This window comes from Pan paniscus, chromosome 23, assembly GCF_029289425.2.
Source record: "Pan paniscus chromosome 23, NHGRI_mPanPan1-v2.0_pri, whole genome shotgun sequence".
NCBI classification, from domain to species: domain Eukaryota; kingdom Metazoa; phylum Chordata; class Mammalia; order Primates; family Hominidae; genus Pan; species Pan paniscus.
Window position 1 is genome coordinate 59,970,038 of NC_085927.1, and position 23,226 is coordinate 59,993,263.

The 23,226-nt window shown below is 54.3% G+C and overlaps 1 protein-coding gene across 2 annotated transcripts in view; it reads right to left on the minus strand.

Moving 5' to 3' along the window:
* MLC1 (modulator of VRAC current 1) overlaps positions 1-22,961 on the minus strand; it is a 28,303-nt gene extending 5,342 nt beyond the window's left edge. Inside the window, exons 1-10 of one of the 2 annotated variants that reach the window (XM_008963398.4) lie at positions 22,340-22,961; positions 21,711-21,946; positions 20,069-20,158; positions 17,376-17,429; positions 16,950-17,051; positions 14,118-14,219; positions 13,540-13,611; positions 10,976-11,092; positions 7,690-7,746; positions 5,336-5,458 (exon numbers count right to left, since the gene is read on the minus strand). In XM_008963398.4, the coding sequence (XP_008961646.3) occupies positions 5,336-5,458; positions 7,690-7,746; positions 10,976-11,092; positions 13,540-13,611; positions 14,118-14,219; positions 16,950-17,051; positions 17,376-17,429; positions 20,069-20,158; positions 21,711-21,887 (894 nt within the window). In that variant the 5' untranslated portion in view covers positions 21,888-21,946; positions 22,340-22,961. Of the gene's footprint in view, positions 1-5,335; positions 5,459-7,689; positions 7,747-10,975; positions 11,093-13,539; positions 13,612-14,117; positions 14,220-16,949; positions 17,052-17,375; positions 17,430-20,068; positions 20,159-21,710; positions 21,947-22,123 lie in introns of both variants that reach the window. The other variant, XM_008963399.5, reaches the window with a different exon arrangement.
* Positions 22,962-23,226: the final 265 nt, after the last annotated feature.

Sequence of the window (23,226 nt, forward strand, 5' to 3'; positions counted from 1 at the left end):
TAGGAAGGAAGGGGCAGGAGGCAGCGTGATGAGCTCGGCAGGGAAGAGGATGGAGGGAGCGGCCGAGGATGCAGGGGGCCAGAGAGTGACCACGGAGCACCCAAAACCCTCTGTGCCCATGGATAGCTTTCCCGTGTTGGCTCAAGAAAAACAAAGCAACTAAATGTTAACACACAAAAGAGCCAAACATCTATCCAATGTCACTGCTACAAAAAGTAAGAGAAGAAACAGAATGAACAGCTCTTCTCAAGTTAACGTAAAACTTTTTTTTGCGACAGAGTCTCCCTCTGTCACCCAGGCTGGAGTGCAGTGGCGCGATCTCGGCTCACTGCAACCTCTACATCCCAGGTTCAAGCGATTCTCCTGCCTCAACCTCGCCAGTAGCTGGGATTACAGGTACCCGCCACCACGCCCAGCTAATTTTCGTAGTTTTAGTAGAGACGGGGTTTCACCATGTTAGCCAGGCTGGTCTCCTAACCTCAGGTGATCTGCCTGCTTCGGCCTCCCAAAGTGCTGGGATTACAGGCATGTGCCACTACGCCCGGCCTGGATTTTAAGTCATTATTAGAAAGTCTGGTACTTGTGTTCCCAGCTGGAGTTTACCCTGGAGGATGGTAAAGGCATGGGCCCCATGTGGTCTTTGCTCTTCGGTTGTTGAGACACCATTTATTGCAAAGCCTATGCTTTCCTCAGTCTCAAAAAAAAAAAAATCCAGAGCCATTAAAGAAAATATTAATCAATTTAACTATTTAAAAAAATAGCTTTCACATAACAAAAATCACAACAAGCAGAACAAGAAATAGCCGCCAGGCTGAGACCACCATTTGTATCCTCCATCACAGATGGAGCTGGTCTCCCCAGGCACCAGGGTTAGCGGAAAATGGTCAGGAGACATGAGCAGAGTCCACTGAAAAAGCAATGCAGACGTCCTCATGCTTTGTAAGAGGTCCTCGTCCTCACCCACGTTGAGTCGGAGGTGCTCCCACCCGTGTCACCGAACTCCAGCGTGACACCCTCTGTGGGGGGCTGTGGAGAAGTGAGCACCTTCACGCCATTGGCAGGAGGGAAGGTGGACAGCCCCCACTGAGGAGGTCGCCGAGATTTATCAGCATGACAGCGGCACCTACCCTCTACCCAGCAGTCTCTCTCCTAGCTGGATATCCTAAAGATGCGCTGAGGATTCAAAAGGAAGATGCGTGCAGGTTGTTCATGGAGGAGTTATTTATAGTAGCAGATGGTTGGAAATAACTCAGTTTCCATCACTAGGGACTGGCTGGGTTGACCGGGCAGTCAGGAGCGATGAAGGAATTCAGAAGAGCTCTGATCCCCTTGGGTATCAAGAAAACGCCAGGATAAATTATTAAGTTTAAAAAAATAAGCAAGGGGCCGGGCACGGTGGGCCTCTCATCCCAGCACTTTGGGAGGCCAAGGTGGGCGGATCGCTTGAGCCCAGGAGCTCATGACCAGCTCAGGCGACAGAGTGAGACCCTGTCTCTGAAAAATAAAATAAGTAAATACATAATTAAAAAGCGAGGTACATGGCTGGGCACAGTGGCTCACGTCTGTAATCCCAGCACTTAGGGAGGCCAAGGTGGGCGGATCGCTTCAGCCCAGGAGCTCATGACCAGCCCGGGCGACAGAGTGAGATCCTGTCTCTGAAAAATAAAATAAATAAATACATAACTAAAAAGCGAGGTACATGGCTGGGCACGGTGGCTCACGTCTGTAATCCTAGCACTTTGGGAGGCCGAGATAGGCAGATCACTTAAGGTCAGGAGTTCAAGACCAGCCTGGCCAACATGGTGAAACCCTGTCTCTGCTAAAAGTACAAAAATTAGCCGGGTGTGGTGGCATATGCCTGTAATCCCAGATGCTCCGGAGGCTGAGGCAGGAGAATCACTTGAACCCAGGAGGCAGAGGTTGCAGTGAGCCAAGACTGTGCCACTGCACTCCAGCCTGGGAGACAGAGTGAGACTCTATCTTAAAAAAAAAAAAAAAATGGCAAGGTACAGAATAGTGATTCTAGTATACAAGCTATTTTGTAAGAAAGAAAAAAAAATTATCATCTGGTTGCCCATAAGAGGAGCAGGTCAGTCAGGCATGAGGCCACAGCTTTTCTGAGCTCGTCTTTTATAGTTTGGCTTTTGAACCACATAAATATTTTATATATTCAAAAAATACCATTTTAAAAAGAAAAAAAGCACCAAGCCCTAAAATGGAATACAACCAGAGGCCATTAAACTTAATGGGGTATCGAACCCAGAGGATAACCCCACACAGAAAGGGGCGACTTCGATGGCGTGTGGCCGTCCCCTGCTAGCAGAATGCGTGCTGAAGATAAAAGGGAAGCCTCAGGCTCACTCAGGAGATGGCCCCGGGTGGTAATATTGGCTCTTGTAATCGTGGTAAATTATATGCATATTGTAAGACAACATGAAGTAGGAGATACATTAAATGTCACAGGAAACAAAATAATTGGAGTAGGAGTGGGTGAAGCAAACACAAGAGAAGTGAAGAAAAAACCCTGGGCCGGGTGTTGTAGCTCACTCCTGTAATCCCAGCACCTGTGGGAGGCCGAGGACGCTATCCCCCTTCAGACAGTGACTCCATCCCCCATCAGGCAGTGACCCCATCCTCCATCAGACAGTGACTCCATCCCCCATCAGTGACTCCATCCCCTATCAGACAGTGACTCCATCCCCCATCAGACAGTGACTCCATCCCCCATCAGACAGTGACTCCATCCTCCATCAGACAGTGACTTCATCCATCCATCAGACAGTGACTCCATCCCCCATCAGACAGTGACTCCATCCCCCATCAGACAGTGACTCCATCCATCCATCAGACAGTGACTCCATCTCCCATCAGGCAGTGACCCCATCCTCCATCAGACAGTGACTCCATCCCCCCGTCAGGCAGTGACTCCATCCACCCGTCAGGCAGTGACTCCATCCCGCGTCAGGCAGTGACTCCATCCCCCATCAGACAGTGACTCCATCCCCCATCAGGCAGTGACTCCATCCCCCCGTCAGGCAGTGACTCCATCCCCCATCAGTAACTCCATCCCCCATCAGACAGTGACTCCATCCTCCGACAGTGACTCCATCCCCCATCAGACAGTGACTCCATCCCCCATCAGGCAGTGACTCCATCCCCCATCAGGCAGTGACCCCATCCTCCATCAGACAGTGACTCCATCCATCCATCAGACAGTGACTCCATCCCCCATCAGACAGTGACTCCATCCCCCATCAGGCAGTGACTCCATCCCCCATCAGGCAGTGACTCCATCCCCCATCAGACAGTGACTCCATCCCCCATCAGGCAGTGACCCCATCCTCCATCAGACAGTGACTCCATCCATCCATCAGACAGTGACTCCATCCCCCATCAGGCAGTGACTCCATCCCCCCGTCAGGCAGTGACTCCATCCCCCATCAGGCAGTGACTCCATCCCCCGTCAGGCAGTGACTCCATCCCCCATCAGGCAGTGACTCCATCCCCCATCAGTGACTCCATCCCCCATCAGTGACTCCATCCCCCATCAGTGACCCCATCCCCCATCAGGCAGTGACCCCATCCTCCATCAGACAGTGACTCCATCCATCCATCAGACAGTGACTCCATCCATCCATCAGACAGTGACTCCATCCCCCATCAGACAGTGACTCCATCCCCCATCAGGCAGTGACTCCATCCCCCATCAGACAGTGACCCCATCCCCCATCAGGCAGTGACCCATCCTCCATCAGACAGTGACTCCATCCATCCATCAGACAGTGACTCCATCCATCCATCAGACAGTGACTCCATCCCCCATCAGACAGTGACTCCATCCCCCATCAGGCAGTTACTCCATCCCCCATCAGACAATGACTCCATCCCCCCGTCAGGCAGTGACTCCATCCCCCATCAGGCAGTGACTCCATCCCCCATCAGGCAGTGACTCCATCCCCCATCAGGCAGTGACTCCATCTCCCATCAGTGACTCCATCCCCCATCAGACAGTGACTCCATCCCCCATCAGACAGTGACCCCATCCCCCATCAGGCAGTGACCCCATCCTCCATCAGACAGTGACTCCATCCATCCATCAGACAGTGACTCCATCCCCCATCAGACAGTGACTCCATCCCCCATCAGGCAGTGACTCCATCCCCCATCAGACAGTGACCCCATCCCCCATCAGGCAGTGACCCCATCCTCCATCAGACAGTGACTCCATCCATCCATCAGACAGTGACTCCATCCCCCATCAGACAGTGACTCCATCCCCCATCAGGCAGTGACTCCATCCCCCATCAGACAATGACTCCATCCCCCATCAGACAGTGACTCCATCCCCCATCAGGCAGTGACTCCATCCCCCATCAGTGACTCCATCCCCCATCAGGCAGTGACTCCATCCCCCATCAGACAATGACTCCATCCCCCATCAGACAGTGACTCCATCCCCCATCAGGCAGTGACTCCATCCCCCATCAGTGACTCCATCCCCCATCAGACAGTGACTCCATCCCCCATCAGACAGTGACTCCATCCCCCATCAGGCAGTGACCCCATCCTCCATCAGACAGTGACTCCATCCATCCATCAGACAGTGACTCCATCCTCCATCAGACAGTGACTCCATCCATCCATCAGACAGTGACTCCATCCCCCATCAGACAGTGACTCCATCCCCCATCAGACAGTGACTCCATCCCCCATCAGGCAGTGACTCCATCCCCCATCAGACAGTGACTCCATCCCCCCATCAGGCAGTGACTCCATTCCCCATCAGCACACGCATGTTGACCTGGAGCAAACAGCTTAATACAGGTCTTCTAATGATTTGGGTGCAAAACCACTTATACTGGAAAACAAAAAACAAAAAAACACTAGGTATCTAAGAAATACATCTAGCTACACGTGCCTGAGCCTCAGAAGTCGTGTTGGAGATAAGCTCCTACTGGGTCAGCTCAAAGTAACAGGACTTTGAATTCTCCTTAAATTCCCCTGTTAAACTCAATGCAGTTCTGATGCAAATCCGAAAAGCTTGTCTCATAAACCCAGGACAGATTCTAAAATGGGCTCAGGGACAGAGGGGGTCCCAGGTCCCTGTGAAGCAGGTGGTGGCCCCAGATACAGGGCGGAATCGAGGCCCCGAGGCCCTGGGGCCAGGCTGGCATTGGGGAGCACGGTCACTGCTGCCCAGGAACAGCGGAGGAGGTACCTCCTGGAGCTGTCCCTGGAGCCAGCGCCCCCAGAGTCCCAGGCAAAGCCAGCAAGGGCCAGGCCGACACGCAGAGCACCACATGTCTGAGGGGCTCTGAAATAAAATACAACTCACTTTTATGGCTGGCGGGTAATCCTTAAACATCTCCACGATTCTCATGATGCTGAATGACAGATATCCAGAGGCTGTGAACAGCAGCGGGGATGTGAGGCTGCTTATGGCAATCAGGACCTCCACCTGGAAGAAAAGCGCGGGTTGCAGGACCACGGCCGGAGCCTGGGAGCCCAGGACAGGGGGCGTGGCCAGGGCTGGGGGGGCGTGGCCAGGGCTGGGGGGCGTGGCCAGGGCTGGGGGGCGTGGCCAGGGCTGGGGGGCGTGGCCAGGGCTGGGGGGCGTGGCCAGGGCTGGGGGGCGTGGCCAGGGCTGGGGGGCGTGGCCAGGGCTGGGGGGGCGTGGCCAGGGCTGGGGGGCGTGGCCAGGGCTGGGGGGCGTGGCCAGGGCTGGGGGGCGTGGCCAGGGCTGGGGGGCGTGGCCAGGGCTGGGGGGCGTGGCCAGGGCTGGGGGGGCGTGGCCAGGGCTGGGGGGGCGGGCATGGCCGGGCACTCATGGGCATAGTCCCAAGCTGGTTCCCTGCATGACTCCTGCTGAAACCTCTGCCTTTTCTTTTTTCTTTTTCTTTTTCTTTTTTTTTTTGAGACAAGTCTCACTGTGTCGCCAGGCTGGAGTGCAGTGGCACGATCTTGGCTCACTGTAAGCTCCGCCTCCCGGGTTCAAGTGATTCTCCTGCCTCAGCCTCCCGAGTAGCTGGGATTACAGGCGCCCGCCACCACACCCAGCTAATTTTTGTATTTTTAGTAGAGACCGGGTTTTGCCACGTTGGTCAGGCTGGTCTTGAACTCCTGACCTCAGGTGATCCACCCACCTCGGCCTCCCAAAGTGCTGTGATTACAGGCATGAGCCACCGCGCCCGGCCTGCCTTTCTTTCTTTTTTGAGAGGCAGCCTAGCTGTGTAGCCCAGGCAGGAGTGCGGTGGCACAATCTCTGCTCACTGCAACCTCTGCCTCCTGGGTTCAAGCAATTCTCCCGCCTCGGCCTCTTGAGTAGCTGGGATTACAGACATGCACCACCACACCTGGCTAATTGTTTTGTATTTTTAGTAGAGACAGGGTTTCACCATATTGTCAGGCTGGTCTTCAACTCCTGACCTTGTGATCCACCCACCTTGGCCTCCCAAAGTGCTGAGATTACAGGCATGACCAGCCTGCCTTTTCATTCACAGCACAGTGCCACAAGTTTTGAAATATTTACCATCTAGGCACGGTGGCTCACATCTGTAATCCAAGCACTTTGGGAGGCCGAGGAGGGCGGATCACCTGAGGTCACGAGTTCGAGACCAGCCTGGCCAACATGGTGAAACCCCCATCTCTACTAAAAATACAAAAACTAAGCGGGTGTGGTGGCGCATGCCTGTAGTCCCAGCTACTTGGGAGGCTGAGGCAGGAGAATCGCTTGAACCCGGGAGGCAGAGGTTACAATGAGCTGAGATCGTACCACTGCACTCCAGCCTGGGTAACAGAGCAAGACTCTGTCTCAAACAAAACCAAGAAACAAAAAACATTTACCTGCAATTCTCCATTCTTGAAAAAATAGCCCTTCCGCATGGGTCACCTCCTTCACTGCTCTGAAGTCTGTCCTTTTAACCCACCCCAAATCTTCCTGTTTGACCCATCAAGTCTCAGAGACAGCCTTCACTCATGCCAAGCATGGGCAGTCACCTTGCAAAGCACTCAGGGTCCACATTTTGGAAGCAGTCATTAACGATCGACCAGTTCAATTGTTTGCGGCCAGTTTGTGGCAGTTTCGGCCGGGCGTGGTGGCTCACACCGGTAATCCCAGCACTTTGGGAGGTTGAGGTGAGTGGATCACCTGAGGTCAGGAGTTCGAGACTAGCCTGGCCAACATGGTGAAACCCCGTCTCTACTAAAAATACAAAAATTAGCCGGGCATGGTGGCAGGCGCCTATAATCCCAGCTACTCAGGAGGCTGAGGCAAGAGAATCACTTGAACCCGGGAGGCGGAGGTTGCAGTGAGCCAAGATTGTGCCATTGCACTCCAGCCTGGGGGACAAGAGCGAGACTGCATCTCAAAAAAGAAAAAAAACAATTGACCAGCCTTAGGAGGTGCAGATGATGCTCAGACACTGGTCTCCTTCCACGGGTTAGGCACAGAGAGCGCTTCCAGTGTCTACACCACCTTGTTCAGGTCTGCCTGTCCCTGAGAACAGTCCCTGCTGGGCGGGCCAGCCTCCGCCTCCCACAACCCCACCTTCCTCATTGTGCAGGCCCTGCAGCCCAGTCACTGCGCTCTCTTGGGCTGGAGCCTGGTCACATGGCACCAAGCGAGGGCTGGGCCAGGCCCTGGCCCCGCTCGGTGGGTCCCTGGCACCCAGGGCTGAGGGGTTCACCCACCAGACACTTGCTGGGCCACTCTGCTGCCACATGACTGGCAATGGCACTTGGAAAGCACTAAGAGAAAAGAAAAAGGAAAGATTTTAGAGGAAATAGTCGAAGAAGTCGAATTCCAAACATGTGCCCTCCCGCCAGTGACCCCTCCATGCAGGCTGCCTGGCTGGCTTGCTGTGGGGGGCTGGGGGATGGTGCAGTGCCCAAAGGCGCAGCTGGGGCAGGGACGGGTCCGCAGGGAAGCAGGGGTAGCCTCTCAGAGGTTTTGTGTGCTCTCTGTTCCTCAACCATTGGTTTAAATTTTTAAGCCTGTAGAAAAGCTGCAAGAGCAGTGGAGGGGGCATCTGAGGCCCCAAAATCACCAGAGTCCTTGACACTCACATCTGTGCTCTCTCCAGCTCTCCCAGATAGCCTGATGCCTGAACACCTGAGAGTGCTGGCTGAGCCCAGGGCACACTCTTGCACACACCCAAAGCAGGACCACACTCGAGAGACTCCACGTGGGGCCGATGTGGTCCATGCCCAGATTCTTCCAGTTGTCCTCATCATGTTCTTTCTTTTTAATTTTTTAATAATTTTTCTTTCTTCTTCTCCTTTTTTTTTTTTTTTTTAGACGGAGTCTTGCTCTGTCACCCAGGCTGGAGTGCGGTGGTGCAATCTTGACTCACTGCAACCTCCACCTCCCAGGTTCAAGCCTCCTGAGTAGCTGGGATTATAGGCACCCACCACCACACCCGGCTAATGTTTGTATTTTTAGTAGAGACGGGGTTTCGCCTTGTTGGCCAGGCTGGTCTCGAACTCCTGACCTCAGGTGATCCGCCCGCCTCGGCCTCCCAAAGTGCTGGGATTACAGGCATGAGCCACCGCATCTGGCCCTGGTCATGTTATTTCTAGAGCTGTTTGTTTGTTTGCTCCTGATCCGGATTCAGTCTGCCATTGAGCTCATAGTCTCCTTGTGGGTCCCTGTTAATCGGGGAGTCCCTCAGCCTCTGTCACCTCCGTTACCTGGTCGCTTCTGGGGGGTGCAGCCCGTCAGCTGCAGTCGGGCCTCCGTGTGGGACAGGATTTCTTCACGATGAGCCTTGGGGAGCCTCGGAGGAGATTCTGCAGTGCCCCAGGGTGTGGACTGCCCCTTCCTGATGACGCTGACTTGACTCACTGGGTTAGGGGGATCTGTAGGTTCCTCTGTTAGATGGGCACCTCTTCCTTTTTATAACCAAGAAATGCCCTTTTCCCACTTATTGTGAGTAGCCTGCCTTAGTTCCGCACAATGTGGGCAGAGGGAGGATGCATGCTTTTCATCCTCTTCATCCCCCCGAAGGTGTCCAGGTGCCAGCACCCCAGCCCGGGCCTGCTGGGGAGGGGGCTGCATCAGCCAGGGGCTGTGGTGAGAGGGTGGGCAGGACAGAGATGGGCTCCGAGCAGGGGAGCCTGGGCAGCAGGGAGAAGACTGGGGAGCTGAGGGGCTGCCAGTGCAAAGGCCCCAAGCCAGCTGCAGAGGTGGGTGTGGCCCTGGCCAGGGAGGCTGAGGTGTCAATACAGGGGTCACTCCTGGGCTTGGTGCTTCTGAAAGGGCCTTCTAGCTGTAAGCAGCAGTGAGGGCACAGGAAGGGATGGTGGCTTCAGGGTGGCCTATTCAGGGCCCCAGTGAGCCATGGGAGGGCGGGAGTTTCCCCGTTCACCCAGCATGGCCACTCCGGCCCCTGCCCTAGAGGGCCAGGAAGCTCAGCCATAGGGGCTGGGGCAGCTCAATCAAGGGCCCTGCCCTGGAAGGGTCCAGGCCTGCAGCCCAGCCCCCAACTCCAGCCCCGAGCACCTGCCTCCAGCCCATGGTGCAGGGCCTGGGCCCCTCTGCCGCACCCAGGCCAGACTCAGGCAGGTGGAGCTGGGTCCCTCACCACGCACGCCTCAGCACTCTCCTCTCCTCCTGGGGTCTCCTGCCCTGAAGAGAGGGTTGGGAGTGTGGGTGGATTTAGGGGCGCCCGGGGGCAGCACCTGATGGGCAGGGGGTGCTCTCGGGGAAGATGGAGAGAGCAGAGCCACCCCCGAGGCAGGAGGGGTCTGCGGGATGGAAGGGGCCTCTGTGATGAGGGCTGACTGCAGGGACAGGGAAGGGGGTAGGGCAAGTGCCTTTCATTCTCAACTTTTTGGAGGTATGTGGTCTCCGTCCTCCCTCAGCTTCAGGATGTAATCCCTGCGTTTCAGACCCCAGGGTCAGTTGTACACACCTGCAGGCGTCACTCTCTCTGTCACAGACCCGCTTGGGTGGGCACCCATGTGAGTTCTCTGTCTCAGTAGCTGGGCCTGGTCTTACCCCTTCCGGGGGTGTGGCTCTATCCCAGCTCGGTCCTGCCTGGGTCTCTTTCCCTCTCTGAGCGCCTCAGCAGCCCACTAGGTCGGGCACTGGTGCCCTGGGGGCATTGCTCTACGCCTACTCGCCCCCACAGGGAGCTGAACCACAGCTGCTGCCAATGGGATGTGTCCACCTGGCAGGCGTGGGCCCCTTCTCGGCAGTCCACCCGGACTCACTGTTCTGAGGGAACACACCTGTAATCCCAGCACTTTTGGGGGCCGAGGCAGGCAGATCACTTGAGGTCAGGAGTTCAAGACCAGCCTGGCCAACATGGCAAAACCCCGTCTCTACTAAAAATACAAAAAAATTAGCTGGGCATGGTGGTCCACGCCTGTAATCCCAGCTACTTGGGAGGCTGAGGTGGGCAAATTACTTGAACCCGGGGAGGGGCAGAGGTTGTAGTGAGGTGAGATTGAGCCACTGCACTCCAGCCTGGGTGGCAGAGTGAGACTCCCTCTCAAAAAAATAAATAAATAAAATAAATAAAACAATGCCCATGTATTGAGCATGTGGCATGTGTCAGGTGCTGTGTGACACATCTGCTGCGGTAACATTTAATGTAAAGTAATAACAGAAATATGCTGCATTGTATGAAACACATAGTGTAATATAAATGCATTATATATTAGAAAATTATATAGAATAATAAACATCTACAGCCTGACATTCATATGTTAAAAAGATTAGAATAATAAAAATAATTGGTATTTTTTTCAGGAAAAATAATATAAAATAATCACACAAACTAATATAAAAGCAGTTAATACTTTGACTCATTTAATCCTTAACTCCCCAGTTCTTCTGAACTGGGGGGCCAGCGAGGACCCCCTGTGGTGACTCTCTGTCTGAGTGCACCAAGACTGAGCTCGGGGCCCAGCCACGCAGGATCTGAGCAGTGTGGCCCAGAGTGGTGGCGGGCGGGCCAGAGGGGGTACTCACGGCCACTAGGATCCAAAAGAACGTCACTGAGAGGTGTGGGCCTGAAACTGAGTCATCCACGTTCAGGGCAATGATCCCCCCGAGGACGGCAGAGATGCCTGCGATTACCTCGACGACCTGGAGGGGACAGGACAGCATCGGCTCATGAGGAAGTGGAGACACCCCCAGATTCCCAGAATGCACTGTGCAGACATGGACCCCCAGGAGCAGGGTCCAGTGGGCTGGCCCCAGATCTAACCGTGGAGGAGCCCACCTGGATGGACCCCCAGCCTCACCTAGCCCAGACCCCTCTGCCCTCAGCTGCGGCTTTTCACGTCCCTCCTGGAGTAAAATAGCCAAAGAGGTGTTTCCCCCACTGCTGCTTTTGTCCACAGAAACTGAGGGTATTGACCTGACAGTGGTGAGGGCAGAAAACCAAGACCCTCAGACCCCCTTCCCTGTCCTCACAGTGTGGCAGGTGGCGGTGCTCAGACCCTGGACCCCATCGAAGGGACTCGGGAAAACAGGCCTGGGGCAGAAGTAGCTTCCCATAGGACACGCCCACCCGTGCCATGTGGGTTTGCCATTGCCACGGCAACACTGGACGTCACCACCCCTTTCCGTGGCAACGATCCAACCACCTGGACGTTAGCACCCCTTTTCTAGAAATTTCTGCATAATCTGTCCCTTAATTAGCATATACTTAAAAGTGGGTATAAATAGGAGGCAGAGCTGTCTCTGAGCTGCTGCTCAAGGCACCTGCCGGTTGGAGAGCCCTGCTCTACTGCCACTGCAAACAAAGCTGCTGTCTGTCACCTCCAGCTCGCCCTTGAATTCTTTCCTGGACAAAGCCAAGAACCCTGCTGGCCTAAGCCCTGGTTGTGGACTCATCTGCCCGGCACCATCAGGGCCGCAACCAGCACCGCCAGACTCAGGGAGGGGCCGCAACCAGCACCCCCAGACTCAGGGAGGGCTGGGGAAGAAACACACGCCCGAAAACCTGCTCCCGTGAAGGATCTCTGTGAGGCGCAAACACAGAGCTGTGGCCAGCAGGAAAGCCAGGCATAAGGAGCGGGCCAGCAAGGGCTTGGGGGCCAGAGGGGACCTGGGCAGCCAGGCCTCGCGTCCAGAAGGCACAAAACTCCAGATGCACAAATAAAGCTGAATTCCCAGCCAGGCACGGCGGCTCATGCCTGTAATCCTAGCACTTTGGGAGGCCGAGGCAGACAGATCGTGAGGTCAGGAGTTTGAGTACAGCCTGGCCAACGTGGTAAACCCCGTCTCTACTAAAAATAACAAAAATTAGCTGGGCGTGGTGGCGGGCACCTGTAATCCCAGCAACTCGGGAGGCTGAGGCGGGAGCATCACTTCAACTCAGGAGGCAGAGGTAGCAGTGAACCAAGATCACACCACTGCACTCTAGCCTGGGCAACAGAGCAGGACTCCATCTCAAAAAAAAAGGAAAAAAAAAAAAAGAAGCAGAACGGAAATGGAAGCTAAGAGAGGACTGAAATGCTGAATAAGGGGAAGTGAAGGCACTGGGAAACACACACAGACACAGTCAAGCACACAGGAGGCTGTCCCATTGTTGGAGTAAAAAGGCAAAATGTCACTAAATGTCACCAGCTAGACAACAAGGCCAAGGCGGAGGGAAGGGGGACAGACCCCGCATGGTCTGTTTATCAAGGAGCGTATTAGAATATGAAGGGCAACCCCCAAAAGAATACTGAAAAATTTCCCATCCAAAATTAGAGGGAAAAGGAAGGACGGAGCCTCCGCCAATTCAAAAGAAGGCAGGGAAGGAGGGAAAAAGGCAAAATCAGGGAAAATGGAAAACTCACAAGATGGTAAAAATAAGTAGAAATTTATCAGTAATAACTCTCAGAGGAAATGGGCTACATTCAAAAAGCTAGGGAGAGAGAATGACATAAGATAAAGAACAAAATACAGTTACGTGCTGCTTATAACAATTATACCAAAGTACAAGGCAAGAAAAGTTGAAAGTAAGAAGGAGAAAGAGGCCAGGTGCGGTGGCTCACACCTGTAATCCCAGCACTTTGGAAGGCCTGGGTGGGTGGATCACTTGAGGTCAGGAGTTCGAGATCAGCCTGACCAACATGCGGAAACCCTGCCTCTACTAAAAATAAAATAATTAGCCGGGCGTGGTGGCATGTGCCTGTAGTCCCAGCTCCTCAGGAGGCTGAGGCAGGAGAATTGCTTGAACCTGGGAGGCAGAGGTGGCAGTGAGCTGAGATAGCACCACTGCACCCCAGCCTGGCTGATGGAGTGAGACTCCGTCTCAAAAAAAAAAAAAATTCCTCGGGGACAACAGTGTCAACTCACCTACGGCAGTAACAAACTCCCCCTTAAAATTACAGGACACCAGCAGCACCTTTCGCGATAAGGAAGGTTATTACCAACGATACCAACAACAGACTAGAGTCTCCACAGATGAGGCGCACGCTGCCATGCAGTGTAGACAGCCAACTCTTAGCCAACTCGGAATCGAAACATGACGTTTAATCCAGCCTCAGTCACCCCCAACAGAGTATGAGAGAAAAGAGAAAGAAGGGAAGTTTTCTTACTGAATAAGATTTCAGGACCCGAGCAGGAAATGGCACTTCATCCAGAATGTTGGCGCTGTCAGACATGGAGCCCTACGAAGAAACAGAACTGTCACCTCGGGTGCACAGGCACAGGGACTCAGCACTGCTGCTGGCATCCGGCCGCCGTGGGCAGTGGGTCAGGTCAGCCTGCCGTGTAGATGCGAGACCACCTTGGAGGTGCCCGTGGATCTTTGGGCTTGAGGAAATGTTCACACACATTGTCCTTGCATATGAAAACGTGTTTACAGGTATTTTTAGCAGATGTGGTGTCTCCTGGTGATCCCCTGGGGACGAGCACTGGACTGAGTCAGGCTTAGGGGGAGGGGGAGGGTACAGCATCTGTCTTCACCTCCCTGTAGCCGGTGGTCGCCAACCCCTCACCCAGCTCCAGAGCCCCTCCTGGCCGGGGTTTCTGAGACCCAGGAGAGAGGGGTCTCATGGGAATGCCCTGGAGCAGCCCAGATCGGCCCTCCGAGGGTGACGCTGAGACCCACCTCACTCACCCTGGGGTGATGCCTCTGCACCCCCTGCCCTGCGGGGTCAGAAGCTGCACCCACCTTCTTTTTCTTGCAGTCCTCCTCGCTGGACCGTGCAGCGATGATCACCGTGGCCGCCATGAGCAGCTCCAGCAGGAGCAGCAGGATGAGGTTGAAGTTGATCTGCCGAGGGGCACACGCGCTTCAGCACCGGGCCCGCCTTTCTCACGCCACCGCGCTTCAGCGTCCACCAGACCACCTCACGGGCAGGCTGCGCAGGACTCTCAGCCACGGTCCCCACTTTTCCCATCCAGGGCCAGCTGTGAGGCACTGTGGGCTGCACACTCTCTCTGCCTCACATGGGCCTTTGGGGTCTTTTAGTTTTTAAAACCATTCTTAGTGCAAAGGCTGTACAAACACAGGCCAGGGCTGGATTTGGCCTTGGGCTCTGGTCTACCGACCCCATTCTGAACGCTCCTTGTTCCCACAAAAGCCTTCACGGAATGTTTAGAGTAGCTTCATGCATGATTGTCAAGCACTGAGAACATAAGGTTTTTTGCAGGGTAATGAAACGACTGCAGGCCCTGACCGTATTGGCAGTGACATGAATTTATATGTGTGTTAATATTCATAGAAGCATACATTTTAAAAAGTCAGTGTAGCTGTCTGACAATTTTTTGTTTTTTTTTTGAGACGGAGGTTCGCTCTTGTTGCCCAGGCTGGAGTGCAAATGGCGCCATCTCGGCTCACCGCAACCTCTGCCTCCTGGGTTCAAATGATTGTCCTGCCTCAGCCTCCCAAGTAAGCTGGGGTTACAGGTACCCACCAGCACGCCCGGCTAATTTTGTATTTTTAGTAGAGAGGGGTTTCTCCATGTTGGTCAGGCTGGTCTCGAACTCCTGACCTCAAGTGTTCCGCCCACCTCGGCCTCCCAAAGTGCTGAGATTACAGGCGTGAGCCACCGCGCCCGGCCTGACAATTTTAAAAATACATTTAAAAAAGAAAGACTGGCCGGGCGCGGTGGCTCACGCCTGTAATCCCAGCACTTTGGGAGGCCGAGGCGGGCGGATCACGAGGTCAGGAGATGGAGACCATCCTGGCTAACACGGTGAAACCCCGTCTCTACTAAAAATACAAAAAATTAGCCGGGCGTGGTAGCGGGCGCCTGTAGTCCCAGCTACTCGGGAGGCTGAGGCAGGAGAATGGCGTGAACCCGGGAGGCGGAGCTTGCAGTGAGCCGAGATCGCGCCACTGCACTCCAGCCTGGGCGACAGAGCGAGACTCCGTCTCAAAAAAAAAAAAAAAAAAAAAAAAAAGAAAGACTGCAGAACCACATTCAACTAAAAACAGAGCCTCGAAATATATGATGTCATAACAGAGCCACAGGAAGATGTAGATATATCAGTAGAGGTGGGGAAGGACTTGAAACACTTTTCTTAGAAACTGACAGATCAGGCAGAGGGAGGCGGCTCACGCCTGTGATCCCAGCACTTTGGGGGACTGAGGCGGTTGGATCACCTGAGGTCAGGAGTTCCAGACCAGCCTGACCAACATGGTGAAACCCCTTCTCTACTAAAAATACAAAAATCAGCTGGGTACGGTGGCGCACACCTGTAATCCCAGCTACTCGGGAGGCTGAGACAGGAGAATTGCTTGAACCCGAGAGGCGGAGGTTGCCGTGAGCCGAGATGGAGCCACTGCACTCCAGTCTGGGCGACAGAGCGAGACTGTCTCAAAAAAAAAAAAAAAATGACAGATCAAAAAGACAAAAGCATAAGGAGAACTCTAAAATTCAGAAAAGTGTGACATTAACCTTGTCTTTTATTTTCTGTATTTCTGGTGCTTTGACCTCTGGCTCCTTCCTGATCCTGAAGAGACAGCTCCTCCCAGGGCCAGCCAACAGCTACAGTGAGTAACTTGCCTCTGAGCAGTTCAGATACAAGCCACTGACCCAGGGACCACACCCCATCTGCTCTCCGTCTTAATAAAGAAGCGTCATAGGCCGGGCGCGGTGGCTCATACCTGTAATCCTAGCACTATGGGAGGCCGAGGTGGATGGATCACCTGAGGTCAGGAGTACAAGGCCAGCCTGGCCAACATGGTGAAACCTTGTCTGTACTAAAAATACAAAAATTAGCCGAGTGTGGTGGCACACGCCTGTAATCCCAGCTACTCCGGAGGCTGAGGCAGGAGAATTGCTTGAACCCGGGAGGCGGAGGTTGCAGTGAGCCGAGATGGAGCCACTACACTCCAGCCTGGGCGACAGAGTGAGATTCCTTCTCAAAAACAAAACAAAACGAAACAAAAAGGCAGTGTGGGTGTTCCCACTGGGTCCTCCAGTGTCTACTCATTTTTCCTGCCCAACGAGAGTGGCCAGGACATACTCAAGCCTCCTCCAGCTTTCCCCAATCATCAAGTGCATTCCACATGTCACAGAAAGCAGGAGGCCCTCCTTGCAGTATCTTGGATGAGGTCCTGGTTTCCTTTGGGATTTTTGTCTTTTTTTTTTTTTTTTTTTTGAGACGGAGTCTTGCTCTGTCGTCCAGGCTGGAGTGCAGTGGCGCCATCTTGGCTCCCACAACCTCTGCCACCCACAATTTCACGTTTTTGTTTAGAGGTGCATTGAACAACTGTCTTACACAGATTGGATGAAACATGGTATTATGTCACTGTTAATTTTTAAGGACCGTTGCAAAAGACATTGTTTACCAATAAATCTGTCCCGCAGAATCACGAGACTTCAATAAAGACAATTATTTTCTTTGGATGCATAAATCTCTCAACGTTTGTCAAACTCACGAGCTGTGAATAACATTTACCACCTATTTCCAGCTCAACAAACATTTGCTGACACCATTCGTGGGAGTGGGGCTGTGGATGTCAGGCGTCTGCGCGACGCTCGTGTGAACTCACGTTTATTGCTGATGGGTTCAGGACTAGTTTGCATCCAAACCAAATTAAACATGTAGTGGTCACAGCAAACGTGGAAACAAACAATATCTGAAAGTTGGGAATCTGAAAAACAAGGCAGGAGGGGTTTTCCTTCTTTGAATAATAAAAGAAAAAAGGTAACAGATAAACCACACTTCAGGCCATTCACTAAAAATTATCCTGATTAGGACATAATGGTGGGGAGTCCTGCGTGCTCAGCCCGCTCTCCCCTCTGTGCGGCAAAGGCTGGGCTGGGCAGGAGCTTTACCGTCTGGGGGGCAACCTCGGGGGCCCCTCTTGGTGCCACAACGTCTGTGCGTGGGCACACACACAAGCACACATGGGCACACTGTCTGTCGGCCCCTCCGGCTTTCTCCCTGGCAGAGGCTGCGTGCAAGCTGGACTCACCACATTGGTGTTCCTCCTGGAGATGGTGAAGCTCACAATTGCCGAGGGGATGCACTGGAATGAAACCGGAATCCCATGAGCCCGCCGCTCACCTGAGCAACTGAGACTCTGAAATACTCTAACATTCTGCGCTTCCAGAAGGATCTGAATCATATTCACAAAACAGTGTTGCCAGTCCATGCAACACAGTGGGTTGGCTTGACTAGAAGGCCCCCAGGTACTTCTCAGTTTTAATTTTTTCTTGAGATGGGGTCTCACTCTGTTGCCCAAGTTGATCTTAACTTCGGGCTCAAATGATCTGTTCACCTCGGCTTCCCAAAGCCCTGCGATTACAGGCATGAGCCGCTGCGCCCAACCCCCAGGTACTTCAAAATAATTTATTCTGAAAGAAGTTTTTATTTTTCTGATGTGCTAAAAAGATATTTGTTAATGAAGGCTCTTCCAGTTGGATAAGCTTTGAAGTCTAGAATGTAACTCACACAGGCACAAGACCTGGTCTTTGCTGAAAATTACCCAAAAAAGGAAAAAGTATCAGCCGGGTGCGGTGGCTCACACCTCTAGTCCCAACTACTCCGGAGGCTGAGCTGGGAGGATCTCTTGAGCCCAGGAGTTCGAGGCTGCAGTGAGTTGTGATTACTCAGTGATAGAGTGAGACCTTGTCTCAAAAAAAGAAAGAAAGAAAGAGGAGGTCGGGTGCAGTGGCTCACACCTGTAATCCCAGTACTTTGGGAGGCTGAGGCGGGTGGATCAGAGTCAGGAGTTTGAGACCAGCCTGGCCAACATAGTGAAACCCCATCTCTACTAAAAATACAAAAAAAATTAGCTGGGCGTGGTGGCGGGCACCTGTAGTCCCAGCTACTCAGGAGGCTGAGGCAGGAGAATTGCTTGAACCCAGGAGGTGGAGGTTGCAGTGAGCAGAGACGGCGCCATTGCACTCCAGCCTGTGTGACAGAGCAAGACTCCGTCAAAGAAAGAAAGACAGAAAGAAAGAAAGAAAGAAAGAAAGAAAGAAAGAAAGAAAGAAAGAAAGAAAGAAGGAAGGAAGGAGCAAAGGAAGGAGCAAGACTCTGCGTGTGAGGGAGGCAGAAAGGAGTCCCACAGCCTTCTTGTCCTCAGCCTTCTTGTCCCCACAGGGCCACACCAAGGCTAGGAGTCCAGGGCCAGGGAGGGAGGTTGGGACGTCAGGGACAGGGAGGTGGATGGAGTCGGGCCAGCCCAGGCCTGTGGCCCTTGCCGTGCAGGGCCTTGCTCCTGCAGCCATGGGACCCCGGGCCCTGAGTCGGGGGTGCAGGCAGGGGTGTCTGAGGGGCTGAGCACAGCAGTGCTGGGTGAGGAGGCAGAAGAAGCCCCGTCGGGGCCTGAGCGAGGGGCAGAGCTAGGGCCAGGACAGCCAGGCTCAGCTCAGCACCCACTCAGGTGCCACGAGGGCCCAGGGTAGAGAAGAAAGGACGGGGGCAGGGCCGAGTGGGGCCAAGGCTGGGCGGGGGTGGGCACTTGCCCATATCCGGCAGCCGCTGAGGCTGAAGGGGCACAGCTCACAGCTCCACTGGGACAAGGGCGGCTCCCATGGTGAGGATAAAGGCCACGGAGAAGCTTCCAGAGAGGGCAGCAGAGTGGGACGGGTCACCTGCCCCAAAGGGCTTTGTTCTAAGGGAGCAGAGACCCAGGACAGCACGGGGCGGGGCATCCACTTTGTTTTTAAGACATTTCGGGGGCGCTGCTGGGGACAGTCACCAACAGTGTCCCTAGAGAAAGGGCAGGGGCCAGAGACCCAGCAGGCATGTGGAAGCGAGAGGAGGGGAGAGCTCGGGACCAGCTGAAGCAGGAGGGGCATGGGGTCCGCGGCTTGCGGGCCAGAGGGGCATGGGGTCCGTGGCTTGCAGGCCGGAGCCCAGGGGTCAGCCAGCATGGTGCTCTAGCTGCCGGGACGCTGGGGAGGCAGTGGCCGGGGTTCACAGAGGACCAGGGGTCAGCGGTTGTCTGTCCTCCCTTGCTCTGAGGATCAGTGGGTGCCTCCACCGGCCTTGGCACTGTGTAAGTTTCTAAAAACACAGCATGAAGCTTTGGGAGGATGTGGGGCACAGGTCCCAGTCCCCTGAGGGCAGATGCTGCCAGCTCTGGCAGGACGCAGCCGCAGGCTCAGAATCAACACGCAATTCCCTGCACAGGCGTCTGCAGAGCAAGGTTCAGGCCTGCTTCATCAGTAATTCTCAAAGCTGATGAACTCTACGTGAAACTAAAGTCATATGAAGAGTTTTTTGTTTTTTTCTTGTTGTTGTTGTTGTTGTTTTGAGACGAAGTTTCACTCTCGTTGCCCAGGCTGGAGTGCAGTGGCACGATCTGGGCTCACTGCAACCTCCGCCTCCCAGGTTCAAGTGATTCTCCTGCCTCAGCCTCCTGAGTAGCTGGGAGTACAGGCACCCACCACCGCGCCCAGCTAATTTTTGTATTTTTAGTAGAGATGGGGTTTGTCCATGTTGGTCAGGCTGGACTCAAACACCTGACCTCAGGTGATCCACCCACCTCCACCCCTCAAAGTGCTGGGATGACAGCCACGAGCCACTGTGCCCGGCCCATATGAAGAGGTTTGAATGAGGTACAGGTGACAGAAACCTGCACATCTCAGAACAAAGAAACCAGAGCACGTGCCGGCGAGCTTGGGCACTGGCAGAGGCGTGGAGGAAGCTGCTTACAGAGCCTGCAGCACAGCGCAAGTAATCCATCTCAGCCGGGAACACGTTCCCCAGGTACAGCGAAAACCCCGAGGTCACCAGGAGGCAGCTCTGCAAGACAGCGACAGAATCCCAGGTTACAACGCGCCCCGTCCCCAGGCTGGACCCTGACCCTTCAACTTCTGCTTCACTGTCTGTGTGTTGGTGACTCACCCACGTCCCCCAGCATCAACCACACCTGCACCTGGGACCCGCCCATCCTGGACTCCTCCTGTAGGACAGACGCAGCCCCGCCGCAGCCCAGGACATGGACCAGCCTCCCCCAGCCATGTCGGAGCATGGACCCCCCACGCTGTTATCTGGAGGAGAGAAGAAAGGGGATCTGCCAATATTTAGAGCAAGGAATGGCACCTCTCCCCACAAAATACTCCTGCCCCAACATGTTGTGTGTGCAGTCTTCCGGATCCCACACCCAGGTCCAGACACGAGACTGGAAAACAACTGCCCATCCCCCTCCGTCTGCAGAACCTAATTTCCAGATCTGGAAGAAGATCCCTCCAGGCAGGGGCTCCAGGCCCAGGGGCTCCTGAGCAGGGAAGACCCTAGCAGGAGGCAGGGAGGGTGCTCTCTCTCACGCACAGCACCGCAGGGGTGCGGTGGGGAGGGGGCTCTCTCTCACGCACAGCACCCCCGGGGTGAGTCTGAGGGGACTCAGTATCAAAGGTCACTGGGACCCAGGGTCCTGGCAGAGGAAGCGAGGTCTGGGGCAGAGGGGATCTGGCCTGGGCGGGGGAGGGGCTGCGACCAAGTCCAGGGCACCAGGCGGAGGAGGGCAGAGCCCGGAGATGGCCACCACCACCCAGGAGCCGCCTCTGTCCCCAGCTCCGAGGCGGACGCCTGTCTTGGTGGGGCATGCTCAGGCCACGGGAGGTGGGCAGGACCACTGTGGGTGCTGCAGGGGCTGCCGGCGGAGGCCAGGGCACAGGGAGGGGAGAAATCACGGCCTGGATCTCATTCTCAGCCCAAGCTACACGGAACCTGGGGTCCCTGCATAGAGGCCTGTCCTGCAGCATGGCTCTGAGCAGCTGCACACACTCAGGCCCAAGTGGCTCCTTCAATCATCTCTGTGCCCACAACTGTGCAGGGAATGGCCAGGACCCCAGGGAAGTCCCTCGGACATCTGGCGCTGCCCGTCCACCCCAGGCCTGTTCCTTTGTTCACCAGCTCCCTCCCAGCCGGCCCCGGAGGCCCTCCCTAGGAGGAGGAGGTCCCTGAGGTTCTCTCCATGAGGGCCGACCTGAAGGCCTGAGACGCCTCCTCCCACCTTTGCAGGTGACCCCTCGGAGGACCCTGGGCCCCCAGAGCCGAGGGTCATGGAGACTCCTGGGGCCCATTCATGGCCCTGGGACTGTCCCTACCCTGGTGGGACTAAGCCACAGCCTGGAGCAGCTCAAGGCTGGCACAACAGACACCCATAAATTAATAAAAATAACTGTGAAAACACAAGCAAAACAAGCTCGTCGGCATCCAAGAGTTCTGCAGCAGCAGGGTTAGTCTGAGAGTTGCTCTCTCTGTCCCACCTGGGGCTCCAGGGCACTGCAGTCCGTCACCAGAGGGACCAGATGCTCGTGGCCCTCCAAGGGCTTAGTGTGGAGCTACTCACCCCCATCAGCACAGAGAAGACCCACGTCTTGTGGCTGAAGCAGGGGGGCAGTCTCTTCGACAGCTGCAGGTCGCTCGGCTTCGCGTCTGGGGCGTAGCTGGCGGGGTCTTGCCGGCCCCGCTCCAGCGTGGGCATCCGGTCATAGGCCAGCTCCTCTCTGAATGGCTCCTGGGTCATGGCACTTGGGGACACCACAGCTGTGCTGAATGTACAGCCACGTGTCACCAGTTCTTTATCTGGAATAAAATTATCATCGGCTTTGACCACTCTGAAGAAACTTCAATAAATTGTTTCCAAGAAATACTTTTTAACAAAAGAAATATTGTTCATACTGAAGTGCTCTAAATTTGAAGAAGAAAATGAGCACTTGAATCTAAAAGTGAAAAAGAAATAACTTTCCTAGAAAAACGGACCTGAATAGTCTGGGTTCAGGGTGAGATTCTACACTTTAAATGCCTCATTGATCCATCTGGGCCCTCCAGGTGCAACACCTGACAACATCCATCGGCAACTTCGTCCATGAACACATCACGCCGGGGACTCAAGCACATTAAATTGCTCCAATTGGTAGCTAAACGAGAGATTGCAAAACATGCCTCTACTTAACGGCTTAATGTCTGAGCACTTACCTCCCCCGCTGCTCTGCCGTTGGGAGCACTGGTCTCTGGGTGAGGGACTTCCAGCAAGAAGTATTCACAAATGAAACAAAAGCTCAGCAAACTTGAGCTGAAGGCAGGGGAAGGAGAGCTGCTTCCTGAATATCAATGAGGGGAGGAATCGGGTGGATCCTAGAAATGTTTCGTGTCGGTTGTGTAAACCACTGCCTCGGAGCTGTCAGAACCCAACTAGGAAAGGGTTCCTAGTTGTGCCTGTGCCACTGCCTGTGCCACTCGCCACAGAGCTCGGGTATCTCAGAAGAAAGAAGCGTCCCTAAGAATAGAATCCCACCAAGTACACATTCTGAGCAGGCCCTGTTTCTGAAATGTAACTGTTTACTCGAAGGTCTTCTACATCTTTCCAAGCAGCCTTTTTCCATCCCCCACAGCCATGCGGTGGGAATCTCCTTCACACGGTCACATAAGCATTCACGCACTCGGCTTAGCTGTGTGGCCCTTGGGCGGCTCCGGATTCGGCCCTGTGGTTTGCGTGGGCAGCCCGGATGGCTGGTGGGCCCGGTCCTGCTGCCCCCTTTATCTCTGCTCACCAAGCGGAGAAAAACCACAGCAATGTGTGTCGCCCAGAGACACTGGCACCCTGACAGCTACAGCAACGGGTTCTTTGTGCACATTGTAAAAAGGCTCAAACTAAAGTTTCTGAAAAACCAGCTCCTTAAACCATGAACCCACATTAAAACTTGAGCAAAGTCATCAGGTTCCAGACCATGGGATGTTCTGTTGTCTTCGTTTCAATCAAGCAAGAAGCTTTTAGTAAGCTTTTATTAGCTTTTAGTAAGTTTTTATTAGCTTTAATAAGATTACACATACAAGCATCCCTGTCCCAGTGAAAATGCCCACTA